General features: G+C 32.6%; 2 protein-coding genes and 3 non-coding genes across 6 annotated transcripts; all 5 read right to left on the reverse strand.

Annotated features, from left to right (window-relative positions):
- Positions 1-722: 722 nt before the first annotated feature.
- On the reverse strand, positions 723-3,001 carry LOC106639366 (glutaryl-CoA dehydrogenase, mitochondrial). Of its 2 annotated transcripts, XM_014352934.2 has the most exons (8): positions 2,810-3,001; positions 2,659-2,691; positions 2,027-2,395; positions 1,812-1,941; positions 1,514-1,736; positions 1,221-1,450; positions 982-1,142; positions 723-903 (listed from the first exon to the last, which is right to left on the reverse strand). In XM_014352934.2, exons 1-8 carry the CDS (start codon positions 2,874-2,876, stop codon positions 842-844), a joined length of 1,275 nt encoding a protein of 424 aa, XP_014208420.2. In that variant the 5' UTR covers positions 2,877-3,001; the 3' UTR covers positions 723-841. The 2 variants fall into 2 exon arrangements, with proteins under 2 accessions (XP_014208420.2, XP_089453465.1); XM_089597339.1 differs by lacking the exon at positions 2,659-2,691 and having other exon boundaries at positions 2,027-2,421; positions 2,797-3,001.
- A 383-nt stretch (positions 3,002-3,384) lies between these two features.
- Positions 3,385-4,961, reverse strand: LOC106639343 (caveolin-3). Its single transcript, XM_014352899.2, has 3 exons — positions 4,884-4,961; positions 4,146-4,325; positions 3,385-3,582 (listed from the first exon to the last, which is right to left on the reverse strand). The coding sequence occupies exons 1-3, from the start codon at positions 4,959-4,961 to the stop codon at positions 3,385-3,387; spliced, it is 456 nt and encodes a 151-aa protein (XP_014208385.1).
- A 2,647-nt stretch (positions 4,962-7,608) lies between these two features.
- On the reverse strand, positions 7,609-7,680 carry TRNAQ-CUG (transfer RNA glutamine (anticodon CUG)). The gene has a single exon. It is a non-coding gene; the product is annotated as a tRNA-Gln (tRNA).
- A 2,734-nt stretch (positions 7,681-10,414) lies between these two features.
- Positions 10,415-10,487, reverse strand: TRNAR-ACG (transfer RNA arginine (anticodon ACG)). Its single transcript has one exon. It is a non-coding gene; the product is annotated as a tRNA-Arg (tRNA).
- A 5,450-nt stretch (positions 10,488-15,937) lies between these two features.
- TRNAQ-UUG (transfer RNA glutamine (anticodon UUG)) lies at positions 15,938-16,009 on the reverse strand. The gene has a single exon. It is a non-coding gene; the product is annotated as a tRNA-Gln (tRNA).
- Between the last annotated feature and the right edge of the window lie 549 nt (positions 16,010-16,558).

Here is a 16,558-nt window from a genome sequence, read left to right on the forward strand (position 1 = left end):
AGTGATAAAGGATGCGACGCATTCAAGTCTCTGTAGTTTTTAGGATCAGGGGTAATTAATGTATATTCTTCTTCAGTTTCAGGTGTAGCCTTAATACATATTTTGTCGTAATCAATGAGTCTATAAAAAATGTATAATGATTAACCATCATCTTTCATAAACATTAAATACGCGGCAAATCTTTGCACCAAATCAGCCTTCTTCCCAGTTGTCTTTGCACTTCTTTTTTTCAGCTCGAGAATTAATTGTTTGTTGGTCCATTTTCCGTAGTTTTTACTTCTACAGGTATCCATTGTGTAATGATAAAAATTATGAAAAATAGGGGATGGTGAAAGAAGCATCAAAAAGCTCACATAACTTGTATTGAATATTTAATAAATTACTGGTACTTCATCTAAGGAGTAGGTTATATTTACATGTGCCAACTCTTGCTTTATATGTTAATAGAACGATTATAACTATTTTTTTTTAAATTATTTTTGTATATTGCAGTCTTTTTTCATACTTTGTATCTGTCTCTTATATGTAAAAATTTAGAAATTTAATTTAGTTTGACTTTGGCGCTTTTTACCCCCATGCCCTCACGAGCGCCGCCACACGGCAGAATATCCCTCATTCAACAAGTTTCACGTGATTTTTTCAATAAACTAAGCTTATTAATAACAAATTAAAGTAGCATTGAAAATTCTTTTAATGTTGGGTGTTAATAAGATAACAGCGAATTAAACATTTTTAATTGTTTTTATTGTAACAATAATAATAGTTTTATACTTTTTTTTTATTTATTGCGTATGAAAAAATAAAAATCAATAAGAAAAATATATTAGACGGTTCAAGCTCGTCAAAAAGCTGGGATCCCCGTTATCGCTCTACCCAAAATCAGAGTGTGAACATCATGTGTACCTGATAACAATACGAAATGTAGGATGAAATTTGTAAGAAAGTATGACTAAAATAAAAATTGTTGATGACAACGACTACCTTCGTATGTATTAACTGATTCCAGATTCATCATGTGCCGAACAATGTGGTACTCGTCAGAAATTCCATTTCCTCCTAGCATGTCTCTCGCGTGCCTGGCAATTTCCAGTGATTTTCCAGCGGAATTACGTTTTATCATACAAATCATTTCCGGCGTCGCCCTAAGTTAACAACACAAAATACACTTAAATTCCCAACAAGCAATGTTTATATCCAAAAACATTGAATAAAATACGAACTTTTGTTCATCCATCAGTCGGCCAACCCTGAGACATGCCTGCAAACCAAGTCCAATTTCCACCATCATGTCAACTAGTTTCTTCTGTATCAACTGATTCGCCGCCAAGGGTCGCTTGAACTGCTTTCTCTCAAGCACGTAGGCTCGGGCAAGTTTGATGCAATTTTCAGCTGCTCCCAGAGCACCCCAGCCGATGCCGTACCTCGCGTTATTCAAGCATCCAAATGGTCCCTGTTTTACGGGTAAAAATTAATAAATCACGTGGTTCATTGTTGATAGCTTCCCAATAGTCACCCTCAATCCTTGGACATTGGGCAGTAGGTTTTCCTCCGGTACAGTGACATCATCCATCAGGATCATTCCGGTGATCGACGCTCTCAAAGACATTTTGCCTTCGATTTTCGGCGTCAACAGTTTATTTTCGTTACCCTCCCGTTCTATGATGAATCCACGAATTTCGCCGTCGTCGCATTTAGCCCATACAATCAACACATCCGCGATGGGTGAGTTTGTGATCCTAAATTTTTTTTTGAAGTTATTAATTAAAATAATTTTTTTCATCACTCGAAAAAATGTACATCAATGTACACACCATGTTTTGCTTCCATTGATAACGTACACCTTCTTCGACGGATCAAACTTGGCACGCGCCTCCATCGAGCTTGGATCGCTGCCATGATTGGGCTCCGTCAGCCCGAAGCAACCCACCAGGTCACCACTAACTATTATTCGTTGTACAAGGAAAATTACTTTCAATTGTACACAATAAAAGAAAGAAAGAAAGTAAAGACTTTGAACGAAACTTACTCAACTTTGGCAGAAAGCGCTCCTTTTGCTCCTCACTGCCGTATTTCGCAATGGCGCCTATGACTAGGGAGGACTGTACGGAAAAGGCGGATCGGTAGCCGCTATCGACAGCTTCGACTTCTTTGGTCAAAAGACCGTAAGCGACGTTAGATACACCGGCCGCTCCGTACCCCTTGAGAGTACATCCAAGGACGCCCATGTCGCCGAATTCTTTGATGATCGCTCGGTCGAAGATTTCCCGGCGATTGGCCTCCACCACCCTCGGCAGCAGCTTTTCGTTGCAGTAAGCGCGAAATTGGTCCCTGACCATTTTTTCGTCGTCCTTCAGCTGGCTCTCCACGTCCAGTGGATCCTCCCATTTGAATACAGCTGCAGAAGCATTACAACTTTTTTTTCTTGTAAATTTATGTAATTTTTTTTTTTAAATGGTAATTTGAATTGTAATACATTTACTACATCTATGACTTTTTTTTTTTTTCATGCATCGACATAGTAACTTAAGACATGGCAAAAGTTGATACGAAAGATCCCAGCTTTATCTTTGTTTTATCAACACTTCTCGGTACGACGATAAGGTGATTTAATCTTTGTATCAAAAATTTTTATTTCCAGAACACCCACTGATGACTTACATTTTTGTCTTAACTCCACCGTAGTTGAAACATCTGATACGTTCGATTTGGCACATTTAGGAATAATATGACAGCATTCAAATCAAAAATTGATAAAAAACTAAGGCCCTATGATAAAATATTTTACCAAATTAAAACAATAAAAGGATACGTCTCGACAAAACGGGCTGCGAATTGTTAAGTACCTGCGAAACTAGTCTTTGCACTCGGTTTGCCATTTTAAACGACGGAAAGTTGACTTGTTGCTTGTCACACTGTCTATATTTATCACCGTTTCGCTTCAGGGGACTAACTGGAGGCAAACATGCAGCTGTATCTTCGCTTCTATCGTCACGTGATTTCAGCTCTTATGAAATTATGTGATGCGAGATATTGTGGGTCAGTGTGTACCTATCTTCGTTTTCGCCATGTTTTTTACTCGAACTGGCGACGAGGAGGCGCGAGTATTCAAAAGGGGGAGCAACAAGTGTACACTGGTTGGGATGGTTGGTAAAACAGGATATTGGAGAATCGATTTTTTCTTCATCACGTTAATTTACAAATCAGTTTTATTAAAATTATTTAAAAGTAACTTTTGAAACAAACACATGACGATCAATCAATTTACTTGTAAATGCATTATTTTATCACGATTCAATATATATTTAAACATACATTCTTTGGTCGAGTTGCACGTCGAGCTCATTAAAAAGATATTTTATCAACGGAAGTAAAGGGATATCGTTTTCAGACGATGCGGATGTCGTCCTTGCGCCCAGCACTGTCGGGCAGTTTGTCTCTGAGTAGCCGCAAGTTGTAGAAACAATAACCGAGAGACTCGGTGCAGGGTCGAACGGTTGCTTGGACAAGTGCTGAGCAAAAGTTCCTGGTCGCCAGGCACAGTATCCTCCAAACACGCAAGCACGGAACGATGCACCATATGTGCTGCGAAAAATCAATTCCGAATTAGTTTTCCTTTTTCTTTCAACTCCGTCAAAGCTTCCTGCTGGGGACGGGGTTTTTTTCGATTTCTATTAATGCACGGGACGACGGAGTGATGAATTTTTTAACGAATCGATGATGCCCATCTCGCATCACGAAACTCGCTCGATCAAAGTCTACTTATTTGATCTAAATATGAATGTCATGTTCCAAATATTGTTTATTCATTTCAGCTATTTATTTTATCTTATTTTTACTGGTTAAGAAAAATTATGGAATAAGTGATATAAAATAAAAGTAATAACGAGACTAAAAGAAGAACAATATGTTTCGCTCCAAAAATAAAAACCTGTGATAATTAAAATATCGTAGGAAAAAAATAAAATACAATTTTTCCGAATTCTTGTTTTATTACTGTAAATCGTTAAAAAAATCTGCGAAAGTTGTAGGCTGATCACGAGTACTTTGAGGGGGCACTGCCGTTAAAACTAAATGTTATTGATTTGGAAAAGGGGGTGAGCGACTCGCGATGAAAAGGTAATGTCGAGCTACACGAGGAAACTCACCTCGAAGGCGAGGCACGCAAAGGTGAGGCCAAGCAAAAGAGCAAAGACAGGTGCGACCACCACCGACAGCAGAATGTAGCAAAAGTTCCGGGACAATCTGAAACAGTAGTTGCTCAGTCGCCAGGCACACTCTGGGCTTTTGATCCCATCTGGCTCGCCTATCACGTCGTCCCATGATACCTACCAATGTTTGAGGAAATCATCAATTATCATTATTTTTTATGGTGAAACTTTTTTTTTTGCTTCTAACGTTCCATGAAAAAATTTTCAACTAAACTATTCTCGTGAAAAAAAAAAAGAAGTTTTTCATAGCCAACTTTCCTGTAATCATCTAGAAATCAAGATAAAGGAAGAAAAGTCCTTTTTTTCAAACACTTTTATGCCTATTACGCGCGTATACGGTTGGACGTTGAACTGTAGGCACACTTTGATTCTTATCGGAAGTACCGACAAGTTAAAAAATGTTAAATCAATACTTATATGTAAGTAATGTATGTTTTTTTACGAGAAATGTGATGAATTTTCTAAGCTTGCATTTTACAGTTGTTATATCGATGAGACAATAAAATAGTTAATTACGTACCAAAAGATATAATCGACAAGTCAATGGCCTACTTATTATTTAACCGAATGTTTTGACACTTTATTCGAGTCACGCAAATCAATGAGATATATTTTAGTAATCAATTATTTAAATATATTTGAAATGATTATTATTAACACCTTGTAAAATCAAACCTGCACGTGTTCGTTGAGATGGTGAGGATCCCTATCTTCTAGATCGATACTGTCGTCGCCCATGGAAGAACTTACCATCCCTAGAAAATTAAATTTTGGTAACGTTACCGGACACTTTGGGCAATTACCCCTCATCTTGAAAAGTATAAACTTTTGTTTCAAATCAACAAAACGTATTCAACACATTTCACACACTGTTTTATGGATCACTAAAACATTATTTTCAAAACATATCAATAGGAATATTAAAGTAATGTAATGAACTACAATGAAATTTCAATAATATCAATCAAGAGCTATCAGAACACGAGTATAACAACGTGGTTGGAGTGCTATAAGCGACTGAAACCTCAAGGATTTACTCTGTAAACTTGCACTTATGCTGTGCTCCTCATCGATTTGACGTGCTAAATATTTATAAAATTTACTTCCAATGCCAGTACTTATATACTAGCTTTTTTAATGGCCTCGACTAAACTTTTAACGAGAAGCTTTTTTTACAAGACTCTCTAGGTCTTGTAATTTATGTATTAATAACAAATATTTAAATTGCCGTAAGACCCCGAGAGAAAATAAAGTTTAAATAAAAAAATCAATGAATTAGTCACTATATGAATACTTTTCATTTTAGATGATGGATGCGGTTACAGCTAAAGTACTACAGGTAGCTTTTGTAAGATCTTCGAGAGAAATGTTATCAATTGAAAGCAGAGTCAACCATACAATTGGTCACACTTACCTCTCGTAGAAGGGATGGAATTTTCTGGCTTGATTTTTGGAATTGTAAATACCACAAAAACTTCGAAAAAAAAAAAAAAAAAGATTTATCCTATCGATTCATCCTCGTGAAGCCGTTGATTTTTCGCACCAGTAGATAACGACAAAGAACACTGTAAAAAATAACAAATCCAAAATGACGCATAACAAAAAATAAGTATCCTCAAACCAAGGAGCTGAGCTTTAATGGGAGTGCGCTAACAAAAGCTTCGCGTGTGTGTTGTATTGTATTTTTGTGCCGGGAAAAGCTGCCCAGCCGCAAGTGGACAACGGCCAGTGCGACTGCGCGTTGCTCATACGGATACGTAATATATGTATATTCAACACGCAGGGCATTAGGGGGTAGAAAGGGCTCGCGTTTTCTTTTACCTTTACTTCTCGTTACGTGCACAACAGGTATACGTTATTTGTGTGTGGGGGGAGGGGGTGAAAGTGAATGCCCTACATATTATGTATACACTTGCACGCGAGCACGAGGCCGGTGGATTTGGTATAAGCTCGCTTCAAGAATTCAAGCTGTTTCCTCCTGTGTAACTGTATATAGCTGATTTGTCGAATCAGGAGCATCAGGTGTAAATGAGAATTCCTGTGGGGGGTGCTACAGTTGCTTTTGTCACGTGAATTTTGTTATATGATTCTTCTTTTAGAGTTTGATTGCGATTGATATAAATGAAGGCATTTACTCTGTCACAGTAATTTTTATTTATCCTGCTCTGTTTGGAATATTTCATTGAAAAATCAATTTTGGTCGGCAAATACATTATGTTTTAATATATATATTGGTCTAATACTTGCTACTGTTGTAATTAAAATGTACATATTAGCCAACATAGCTGTATAATTTTCATTAGCTACAAATTTTCTGATCATTATTAGTTAACTCAACTGAGTTCATAAATTTTAAGTTTTATTATTACTATATTGTATATTAAATTTTGTGCATACGTGAGAGCTGTACGTGGTTCTACCACATAGCTTAAATAAATTGATTATTCTATTCTATTCTATTCTAATACTTTCTGAACGTTAACAAAAATTGATACAAGTTAAACCTGTTGAAGTTACACAAAACGTTATACAAATAGTATACAATCTATAATTTTTGTATCGTCATATTATGATACTACTAATATTACGATTTATAAGCTCTTCTTTACTGCCTAATTTTGCCATACTCCTAAGTGACAATGTAGTTAGACATTATCTTATCAAAAATTATAAGAAATCAAAGAACGATCGCGATTATCACATTAGATTACGTAGGTATATATATGTACATAAATTTTCTTGAACGAGAATTTAATGAAAGGATTTATTTATAACAAAATCTACCGTATTAGCTGTTGATAAAATAAATAAAAACAATTTAAAGAAGTTTCTACTTCATACATCACCGACTCACTTACATTGATACATGTCCATTAATTGTATCAATTGCATAGCTATTTCAATGTAAAGTTATGTAAAGACGTATCCAACTATTATACCAAGGAACAAACAAAGCGACAATTTCATCATAGTTGGTTGTAAATTAAGAATGAAAAATTTTTTTCGCATGATCGGTAAGGAATAATGGAATGCAAATTTTACAATTTAAACAATTGTGCGATGTATTTTTTCTTAGTAAACAATGAATTTTTGCTTGCTTTAATTCTCTACACACCAAACAATTCGTACGATAAATGAAAGTTTAGAGATACAAGAGAGGTAGTTGGTAAAGTAGACAGTACACTCACAATCACATACTGAATACTTTCAATGCTTTGACTCGCTATTTTCTTCTTAGATGTCGCCCCTTGACCCGCTTGCCGAGTTGGTAAGCAGCAAACTATTAGTTGTGTGAAAATTAATGTTTGGTGATAAGTATACATTATTTGTTTCGTAGAGTCTAATAATAATGGTTACAATTGTGACAATTAAATATTATGAAGTAATAAAAGCAAAATACAGGTCTCACCGAGATTTGAACTCGGATCGCTGGATTCAGAGTCCAGAGTGCTAACCATTACACCATGAGACCTTGACCCGTGGAGGTCAAAGATGGTAGAAAAGTCCAAATTATTATCTAAGATTAGGTGATATTTTTTTGAGATTTAGAAAAATCCATTAGTATGTATGAGTATAAAAATTCAGGTGATTTACAATTTTATAAAAAATTACCATAGTATAAATAGGTCTAATAGGAAATTAATTTGTAAGAAGACCCTTTTTTTGTGTAAAATAAATAAAACTAGTGCATCTAAGTAGTAGAAAATAAAAAATGATGTATACTATTCAACGTCCTTAATTTTCTTATAAGATTATAAACGAGATAATATAGATTAACTTAACTTCATAAAAATGTGGAAAAGTAGGCTTTAAAGTTAGAAACAACTACTTTACGGCAAAGTTACTTAGTGTTTTTAGTAGACGATAACAATTTATGAACTAAAGTCATAAGATTTTTATAAATTTTGTGTTTTATTAGGCATTTAGAAAAACACAATTATCATTTGATTTTTAAGAATTACTGAAAAATTAATAAACTACAAAAATTGCTCAACTATTTTATTGTATTGCTGATAAAATGACAATGTAGTTTAAAACATAATAAATGTTCAACAAGTAAGCAATATCAATTTCTATTTCAAGGAGTTCGAATCGTCGTGGTTAAAATAAGTATTCAATTTGTATATAATGCGATAAAAATGGACCAGAATAGAAAAAAATTTTCAATGTTGAAATTACTAACATTTTTACTGATATGGAAAAATTTTTAATAAAAATACAATGTAATTTTAGCTATTTTCAAAATAATGTAGTTGTACAAATACAAATTGACATTTGCAAAATCTTTATTGTAAATTCATTATTGTAACCTATAAACAAATAGTTATAATTGTAAACATTTTTACACTTTTTATGTATACCTATAATGAACTTAAATAGACGTTTTCAATTCATGTACCACCATGATTTCTATACACATGCATAATCTCAAAAACATGATTCAGATCATAGTAGACAGAATAAGGATAGGCTTTTTGACTTATATTTTGTATGTTTCTAGATTAAATAGATACAATTTTTTTCATAGAAAATGTTCCAATTACATAGTTATAATACCACGATTAACTGCAAGAATAAGTGGTGTACATACCTATTAGGTTAGTACACTATAACATAAAAAAAGTATGTATGATTAATGTGAAATAACCTACATATTCTCACAGTTGAAACAAAGTTGAAGTTGATAATAGGCTATCTATCATCTAAATTTAGTACTATACTCATTATACGTTAGTAACTGTTACTTCATGTCACTAATGTATGGTGTAATGCAACATACATTACAACATTTAATATAACATCATTATGTAAGTACACAATATGTTACGTTAATATTATAAATTATAATATACTATAATAAACACAACATGTTAAATTACCTTATATGTAATGTTATATTATGAATGTGAACAATTACATACATGCACTGGACTTTTACATGAGCCCAATCCACAGTACACAGTAAAAAATTTTTTGTAAATTTACTAGATTTAATGTTGGACAGAAATGCGACCCATATGAAATGTAGTATATTTACAAAAAAAATGTAATATTACAAAAGGGTGGTAAGTTTACAACGACGCTTGTAATACCAGAGTACGACTGATGTTTCGGCCGTACTTTTACAAATACAGTAGTGACTTTACAATATCGTTTGTAAAATTACGGTGCGCTTGTATAAGTACAACTGCAGTAGTAAAAATAACATTTGAATAGTAAGTTTACTAATGATAGAGGGCGTGACTTACACCTTCTGTAGTATTTTTTGAAATGAAATTGTAAATGGATAAATAAATTCAGTCTACAGTGAGAATAAAGAACGAAATTTTATTACGATTAACAACAATCTGAAAATTGTTTTACAATTAATCGGGAAAAGGGTTACAAATCGTTATGAAAAATATTTTTTTTTTTTTTTTTTTTTTTTCTTCTGAATCTTATTTTGTATTGATAACTTTAACGTAAAACTTTTTTGTTAATGTCTTACAATCTACTGAGACGTTAAATAAAATAAAAACTTTTAAAAAATATTAGAGTAACAATAGAACTATTCGTTATTACAATCTGTACATTAACTTCAATTATTGTAACCTTACTTTTGAAACTGTAATTCGCTAGTTTGCAAACAATAACTGAAAGAACGAAACTTACATTGCGATATCGACGAATATCACTAATAAACTGAAAACCGAGAGCAGCTGCAAGCCTGCAATAGCACTTCGTGGTGTTTTGTTAAATCTTGTAAAAGTTGTTTTATACTTACTTTTGTGTTCGCAATATTTACATTCACAATGCGCAGCCTCTGTGCCTCGTGCCTGGATATATGTATTATGTATAGACTGTTACAGTCTGACTGTATAGTGTATCTTATTCATAAATCCATTTACGTACCGTTAGCTTATTTTACAAAAAGATTGTAAACTTACTATTACGCAGTATTAAAATTACTGAGGAAGTTGTAAAATGGACTACAATCTGACTTGTATATTTACTACATTTAATATGGGTCGCAGTTCTGTCCAACATAAAATCTAGTGAAATTACAAAAATTTTGTACAACTACGAAAATTTTTGTAATTTTGCAAAAAAAATTGTACTTTTACATTATTTCATTTAGTAAATTTTTACAATTCGCTAGTAAAGCTTTTGTTCTGTATACAGAACAAAAATTATTGTTCAGTGAGGTACTTCGAAGACAAAAATTTCGATCCTGCCAGGATTCGAACCTGGAATCTTCTGATCCGTAGTCAGACGCGTTATCCGTTGCGCCACAGGACCTAATCTACCCCACTTGGACTTAAAGTCATACAAATGGCTCTGCTCTCTACACGGGCATCACGGGCACTCTTCTTCCCGAGCAGAAATGAAATGAGGACATCCTTATTTCAAATCAGGGCCTGATCAGTCATCGTGATCAGGTCCTGGTCACGCTTGTAACGCTTATCTAATCAGGTACTGATCAGCCAGCATGATTTCATCCTTAGAGCGTCTGGTATATATATGTATATGCATAGTCACATATGTCTAGCAGAAAGCCAAGGTACTGCTCCAAAATAAGTCACATTTTTATAAATTTATGATTAAAAGCAAACTAAGATAACTATAATATAAATAAAAAAAGAATTATTAAGTCGACTACAATTCCTAAAAAATGGACAGCAAAAAAAGAAAGGCTTTGCTTACGAAATATAGAGTCCGTAAGTATAGGTTAACTCAAAGAGTTGGTTCTTCTAGTGATAGCAGTGACAGTGATCATTTTGAAAATATCATCAAAACAAACAAATCAGATAATTTACTTAATGCACAAAATGCAACTACGTTTACAACCGTTAAAACATCACACGTCACCAATAACAGTTACAAAGTGTGCAAAAAGACGTATTTTGAAGGCAGCTATGGAAATGAAAATAAATATTTTAATCCATCACATAAGACCCAATGTAACTTTGACGTTAACCTGGACAATTATTTAGAAAAAACCAAATCTTAAGAATGTTTTAATACTAGTGATAATTCAAACAAAAACACGTTTGAAACAGAAGAAAGTATTGGTGAGTCTGAAAGTTCTGATAGTAGCGATTCACAAATAAACTCTAATTTGCATTCTCAAATTCCGACTAGCAATTATACATACAAAAATGATATCCCCATAAAGGATAATATAAGGATTTGGGCATTGAATAATAAAATTACTCATAAAGCATTGGATGAGTTGCTGAAAATCTTGCAACCTTGCTTGACTGGCCTACCTAAAACTTCAAAAACATTGCTGCAAACTGCTGGTGCTTCTCTTTATAATATTGAAAAATTTAATGAGGAAAATGAATATGACAAATCTGAATTTGTATACTTTGGGATAGAAAATCAACTGAAAAAAATTATAAACGTAGACTTACATAAAGAGAAAGTTCTGATGCTGCAATTTAATGTCGATGGTCTTCCTTTGTACAAGTCTAGTTCAGTTGAGTTTTGGCCAATTTTATGCAGAGTTCAGTGTGAATCAAACATTTATAAACCTTTTAATATTGCAACTTATTGTGGGCAAGGGAAACCATTTTCAGTAGAAAAGTATTTAGATCAGTTTATAAAAGAAATCAATTTTTTGCTAAAAAATGGTATACTTATTGGAAAAACATCTTTTATCGTTAAAATTTTATGTTTCTCATGTGACCGACCTGCCAGGGCTTATTTAAAACAAATTAAAAGCCATACTGGTTTCTATGCTTGTGAGCGTTGCACGATAAAAGGAGAAAGATTTAAAAATAGGACAATATATTTTTCTAGTGGATGTGAAGCAAGAAACAACACAAGTTTTAGACTCTTGGAGGACTCACAGCACCATAATGCTGTATCCCCACTGATTGATATTTTTCCAGCCATCGATATGGTCAAACAATTTGCTTTGGAACCCATGCATCTTCTAGACTTAGGTGTGATAAAAAAATTGCTGGAATGTTGGATACAGGGTCTTAACAAATTGCCGAAGGAGAAAATCTTACAAGTATCTCAGAGGTTGATGAACTTAAGTGATTATGTTCCTTGTGAATTCCAAAGAACAACAAGATCTTTAGGTATGATAAACAATTGGAAAGCAACTGAATTTGGTCTTTTTTTAAGGTATTGTGGTCCCTTCATTATGAAAGACATTTTGCCAGATCATCTTTTTGAACATTTTCTCCTTTTGTATGTAGCTTGCAGAATAATGGGTAATAGCGAATTAAGAAAATTGTATTTAAATAGCGCTAAAGTTTATTTACAAAGATTTGTTTTCCTTGCACAACAGTATTATGGACTTGAATTCCAAGTGATGAATGTTCATAGTTTGATTCACTTGTGTGATGATGTTAAATATTTTAATTGCGATCTTCATCAGATATCTGCGTATTGTTTTGAAAATGAGCTTGGTCAAATAAAAAAGCAACTAAGGAGTGGATTTAAACCTTTAGCCCAGCTTTGTAGGAGAAAATCTGAAAATGATTATGTATTGGAGAAACCTTCTATTTCCTCGAAAGTTGTAGTTTTAAGTGAGAAAAAAAGAAAAAATGACTTTACAATATTTAAATTAAAATACAAAGGGCAAGTGATCGGTATAAACAAACCTAATAATTTTGTTTTATTAAAAAATGGTGCAGTCATAAAAATTACAAAAATTGAGCGCTCTACAGCTGGCTGTGATGTATTTATTCTGCAAGGAGTCGAATTTTCAAAGATGTTAACATTTAACTATCCAAAAAATGCTTTTTCTATTTTAAATATACATGAAATTTTTGAAAAAAAGGAAAGAGTACAATACAATTTTGAGCTGAGTGACATAAAATTTAAATTAGTATTTCTTTGTATTTATGAATTGCCATCAGCTGAAGACAAAAAAATGTACGTTGTGCCTTTATTACATGAATAAAGAAAAATTTATCACAGTGTAAGTATGATGAGTACTAAGAAAATTAATATTTTGCTCAAATACCGGCGGGCTTCTTTGTTTACATATTCATGGTCGCGTTTTTTTGATAGGTTAAAACTGCCACATCATTTACTCTGATCATTAAAAAGTATTGCCATAACTATAGGCAGTTGAGAATGGCTAAATAAATATAAGTAACTTATCCTACATTCAGCTATCAGTGTTATAAGTTGTATGCTGTCATAATTGCCATCTCTGTATTTAAAGTATCACAGAATTCATAAGTGGTTTCATCAGTATCTTATTAAAGTAGTGTGCATCTTTTTTTTTACAACCACATACAATTTTGTATTAATTGATGAGTAAGTTGATAATCAAAGCCTGTTAAGTTATAAGTTATCCAGGGTTCACCTTTAATTTTTAAGCTGAGAAAGTGTAGATATCTTTTTTAATTAAAAATACATAAATTGTATGTCACTTACAGATAAGTTAAATTTGATTAACAAATTCAAAACTGATTGTGGGTTAAAATGTTTCTTAAGTAAATCAAAAAGAAGTACAAGTATAATAGGTTTTGCTTATCAACGTTTTTCAATTTTTACATACTACAATTTTCATGCAGATGAGCAGTTCGTCGTATCCTATGTACCAAGTAGTCAAACTTCTTGACTACAAGCCTTCTCCAGAGGATCTTGTTGTAGTACCTACATTCTGGATAAAAAACAGTGAAAATTGTACTGAATTTGTAACTAAGTACATGGAACCTAGTGAGAATCCAGAAGATATGAGCTTAGTTGAAGATTTTGTATGGAAGAGAGTTGATCCAGTTCCAAGTGACTGGCCAACTTATGTTTGCTTTTCTCAATGCGAAGCAAGTAAGCCCGTATTATTGAAACAACTTTTAATCATTGAATTTCAAAGATATTAAGTGCATAGTAATTAATTTTCTATTGGACACAGGTACGTACAAAGATGCAAAATTGAAATTGTCAAACATGAAACTGGGACAAAGAAAGATTCAACATAAAAAACAAGTTCCAAAACGAAATAGTACAAATCTGCTAACTGATAGAAATGTGATATTTTCTGTATCCAAAGAGCAGATCCAATCACAGTTAAGAGAAGTACCACCGATGGAAAAAATTGGTGCAAGTGACATTTTCAGTACTGCCATTTTATTTTGTATTAAAAAATATAATAAATATGCATTTATTTCACTAGTTCTCTATTATTTGATTTTTAGATGATCAAGATTCAACCAGAAAAACCAATGAGAAAGCAGAGCTGCTCAATATTGACAATGGTGACTTGCAGATTGATACTAAGTTTGAACTTACCCAGGGTCATAATTTACAGGAATCTATTCAAAGCAGCGATGATCCCTTGACAAACATCACCAATTTATTAAATCCGGAAGATCAAAGTAAGGAACAAGTTATCCAAATTTTGATTGTAAGAATTGCGATATAAAAAGTGAACAATAATAGTTTGTCTGCTTTTTTAGAGTCTTTGGGGAGCTTGGCAAAAAGTTACAAAAAATTATCTAAAAAAATTTATGTGCTTCAAAAAATGGTTGAGGTCCAATCGCAAAGTTTGGAAGAGCTAAAAACGTTCGTCATAGACCATAGATCATTGAAAGAAAACACTGAGATAGTAACACTGTCACAATTACAAAATGTGCAATCAATATCTTTACCTTTAAAAACAATGGAAGAGTTTGATTTGTACAATGATAAGTTGAAATCAGATGAGAGTTTTAAGCTTGTTCTTGTAAGTAATTTCTACACACAGTAAAATTTTATCCAAGACTGGGCAATAAAAACATAAACAATTTAAATTTTCAGAAAAAATACTTTCACTCTACCATGAATTCAACCTTGGATATAAAAAAAAAACAGTAAGACAAGTGTTCCGAAATTTTTTTACCAAACAACTCGCTCTATTATTCACTGCTCAAAAGGCAATGAAAAATAAAACAGTTTTTAATAACGTGGAATACGGTCAGATTATGAAAGGTTGGTATTGAAATTATTTTATTTTCACCGTGATGCAGTGTATGAATCAATTTTTTTATTATTTTAGAGTGCACCCTTAATGTTAACAAATCAAACAATGTAACAGAGAATGACTTTCTACTCATTGTTGGTAGTGTCCTTAATAATGTGAAAGATTGGTTCAAACGTGACCGTTTAAGCACTGACAAAGAAGAATAATCAAAAATAAAGATGGTGAACTGATTTCATAAGTATTAAAATTGTGTTCTTATACTGTGTAATATTAGTTATTAAAACGATTTTATTGTATTTTTTTATAAAAGTATGTGCATTACTATAAATAATTTTCCATGTGTAACAAAACATGTACAAATACTTATATTTATAATAAAGATAATAAAATAAAAATCACACATTCAAATTAGATGGTTATAACTTAGATGACAAAGATTCATAGATCAAGCAATGCGCATGTGCGGTCAGAATAAGTAAGGATAAAATCATGCTGTCTGACCAGTACCCAGTACCTGGTCAGATAAGCGTTACAAGCGTGATCAGGACCTGATCACTAAAAAGGATAGCGTGATCAGGGACTGATCAGATCCCTAATTCATTTCCTGCTCGGGTTACTTATATTTCTTGTGAATAGACAGATGGTTTCATAGTTTTCGTCTTTACCAACAGTTAAAAAATAGATTACTTTTTTCATACAAAGTAATAACTGTAGTTGTGGGTATTAAATATAACATTTTTCAATCGCTTCTGAATGAAACTAACTTATAACGATTTACATTAATTTAAAAAAAAATATATATATAAATTATATACATACAAGGTCTCACCGAGATTTGAACTCGGATCGCTGGATTCAAAGTCCAGAGTGCTAACCATTACACCATGAGACCTGCGACGCGGAGGTTGAAAAAATCGAACAAAACAGTAGATTGCTAAAAAAAAACTATCTTGGAAATTTTTGAATTTTTTTTTTGAAAAAATTTTTTTTTCCACAGTAATATCAGAAATACAAGAGAAACTATTTTACAAATAAAAATAGTAGATTTTTGACGTAAATAAATAAATAACTTATCTAATAATGAAATTCTTCATTCTTAAATGGCTCTACGAAACTTCAATAGTTTCAAAATGCTCAATATATGTACGAACACGTACGTTTAACAAATTCAAACGAAGAAAATCAGAGTAACTTGAAAACTTGTTAAAAATCAACCAAAATCCTGAGGAATATTCAATAATACGACAATATAGTACAAAATGAATGTACAAATAGTTGTAAGAGTATTACTACATTTGCTTCAAATAATTTGAATTCTCTGTGGACTAAAAAATATTCGAAGTGCACTGTTAAAATACACTTAGCAAGGGTGCAATTCACAAGGTACAGCTTAAATTTATAAATAACAAGTAATTCTCTTACGGTCATGCCAGCAGATTGG

Source organism: Copidosoma floridanum, unplaced genomic scaffold, assembly GCF_036245765.1.
Source record: "Copidosoma floridanum isolate Cflo_tuat_1 unplaced genomic scaffold, Cflo_Japanese_pri ptg000032l, whole genome shotgun sequence".
Taxonomy (NCBI): domain Eukaryota; kingdom Metazoa; phylum Arthropoda; class Insecta; order Hymenoptera; family Encyrtidae; genus Copidosoma; species Copidosoma floridanum.

Bases quoted from the DNA above. Each gene is read 5' to 3' on its own strand.
- LOC106639366 (XM_089597339.1), bottom strand. From the start codon at position 2,876: ATGGCAAACCGAGTGCAAAGACTAGTTTCGCAGGTACTTAACAATTCG. The intron at 1,737-1,811 runs GTGTGTACATTG...AAAAAAATTTAG, and splicing joins ATCAATGGAAGCAAAACATG to GATCACAAACTCACCCATCG. The intron at 1,451-1,513 runs GTGACTATTGGG...CCCGTAAAACAG, and splicing joins CCAATGTCCAAGGATTGAGG to GGACCATTTGGATGCTTGAA.
- LOC106639343 (XM_014352899.2), bottom strand. From the start codon at position 4,961: ATGGTAAGTTCTTCCATGGGCGACGACAGTATCGATCTAGAAGATAGG. The intron at 4,326-4,883 runs GTTTGATTTTAC...AAACATTGGTAG, and splicing joins ATCTCAACGAACACGTGCAG to GTATCATGGGACGACGTGAT. The intron at 3,583-4,145 runs GTGAGTTTCCTC...GATTTTTCGCAG, and splicing joins TTGCGTGCCTCGCCTTCGAG to CACATATGGTGCATCGTTCC.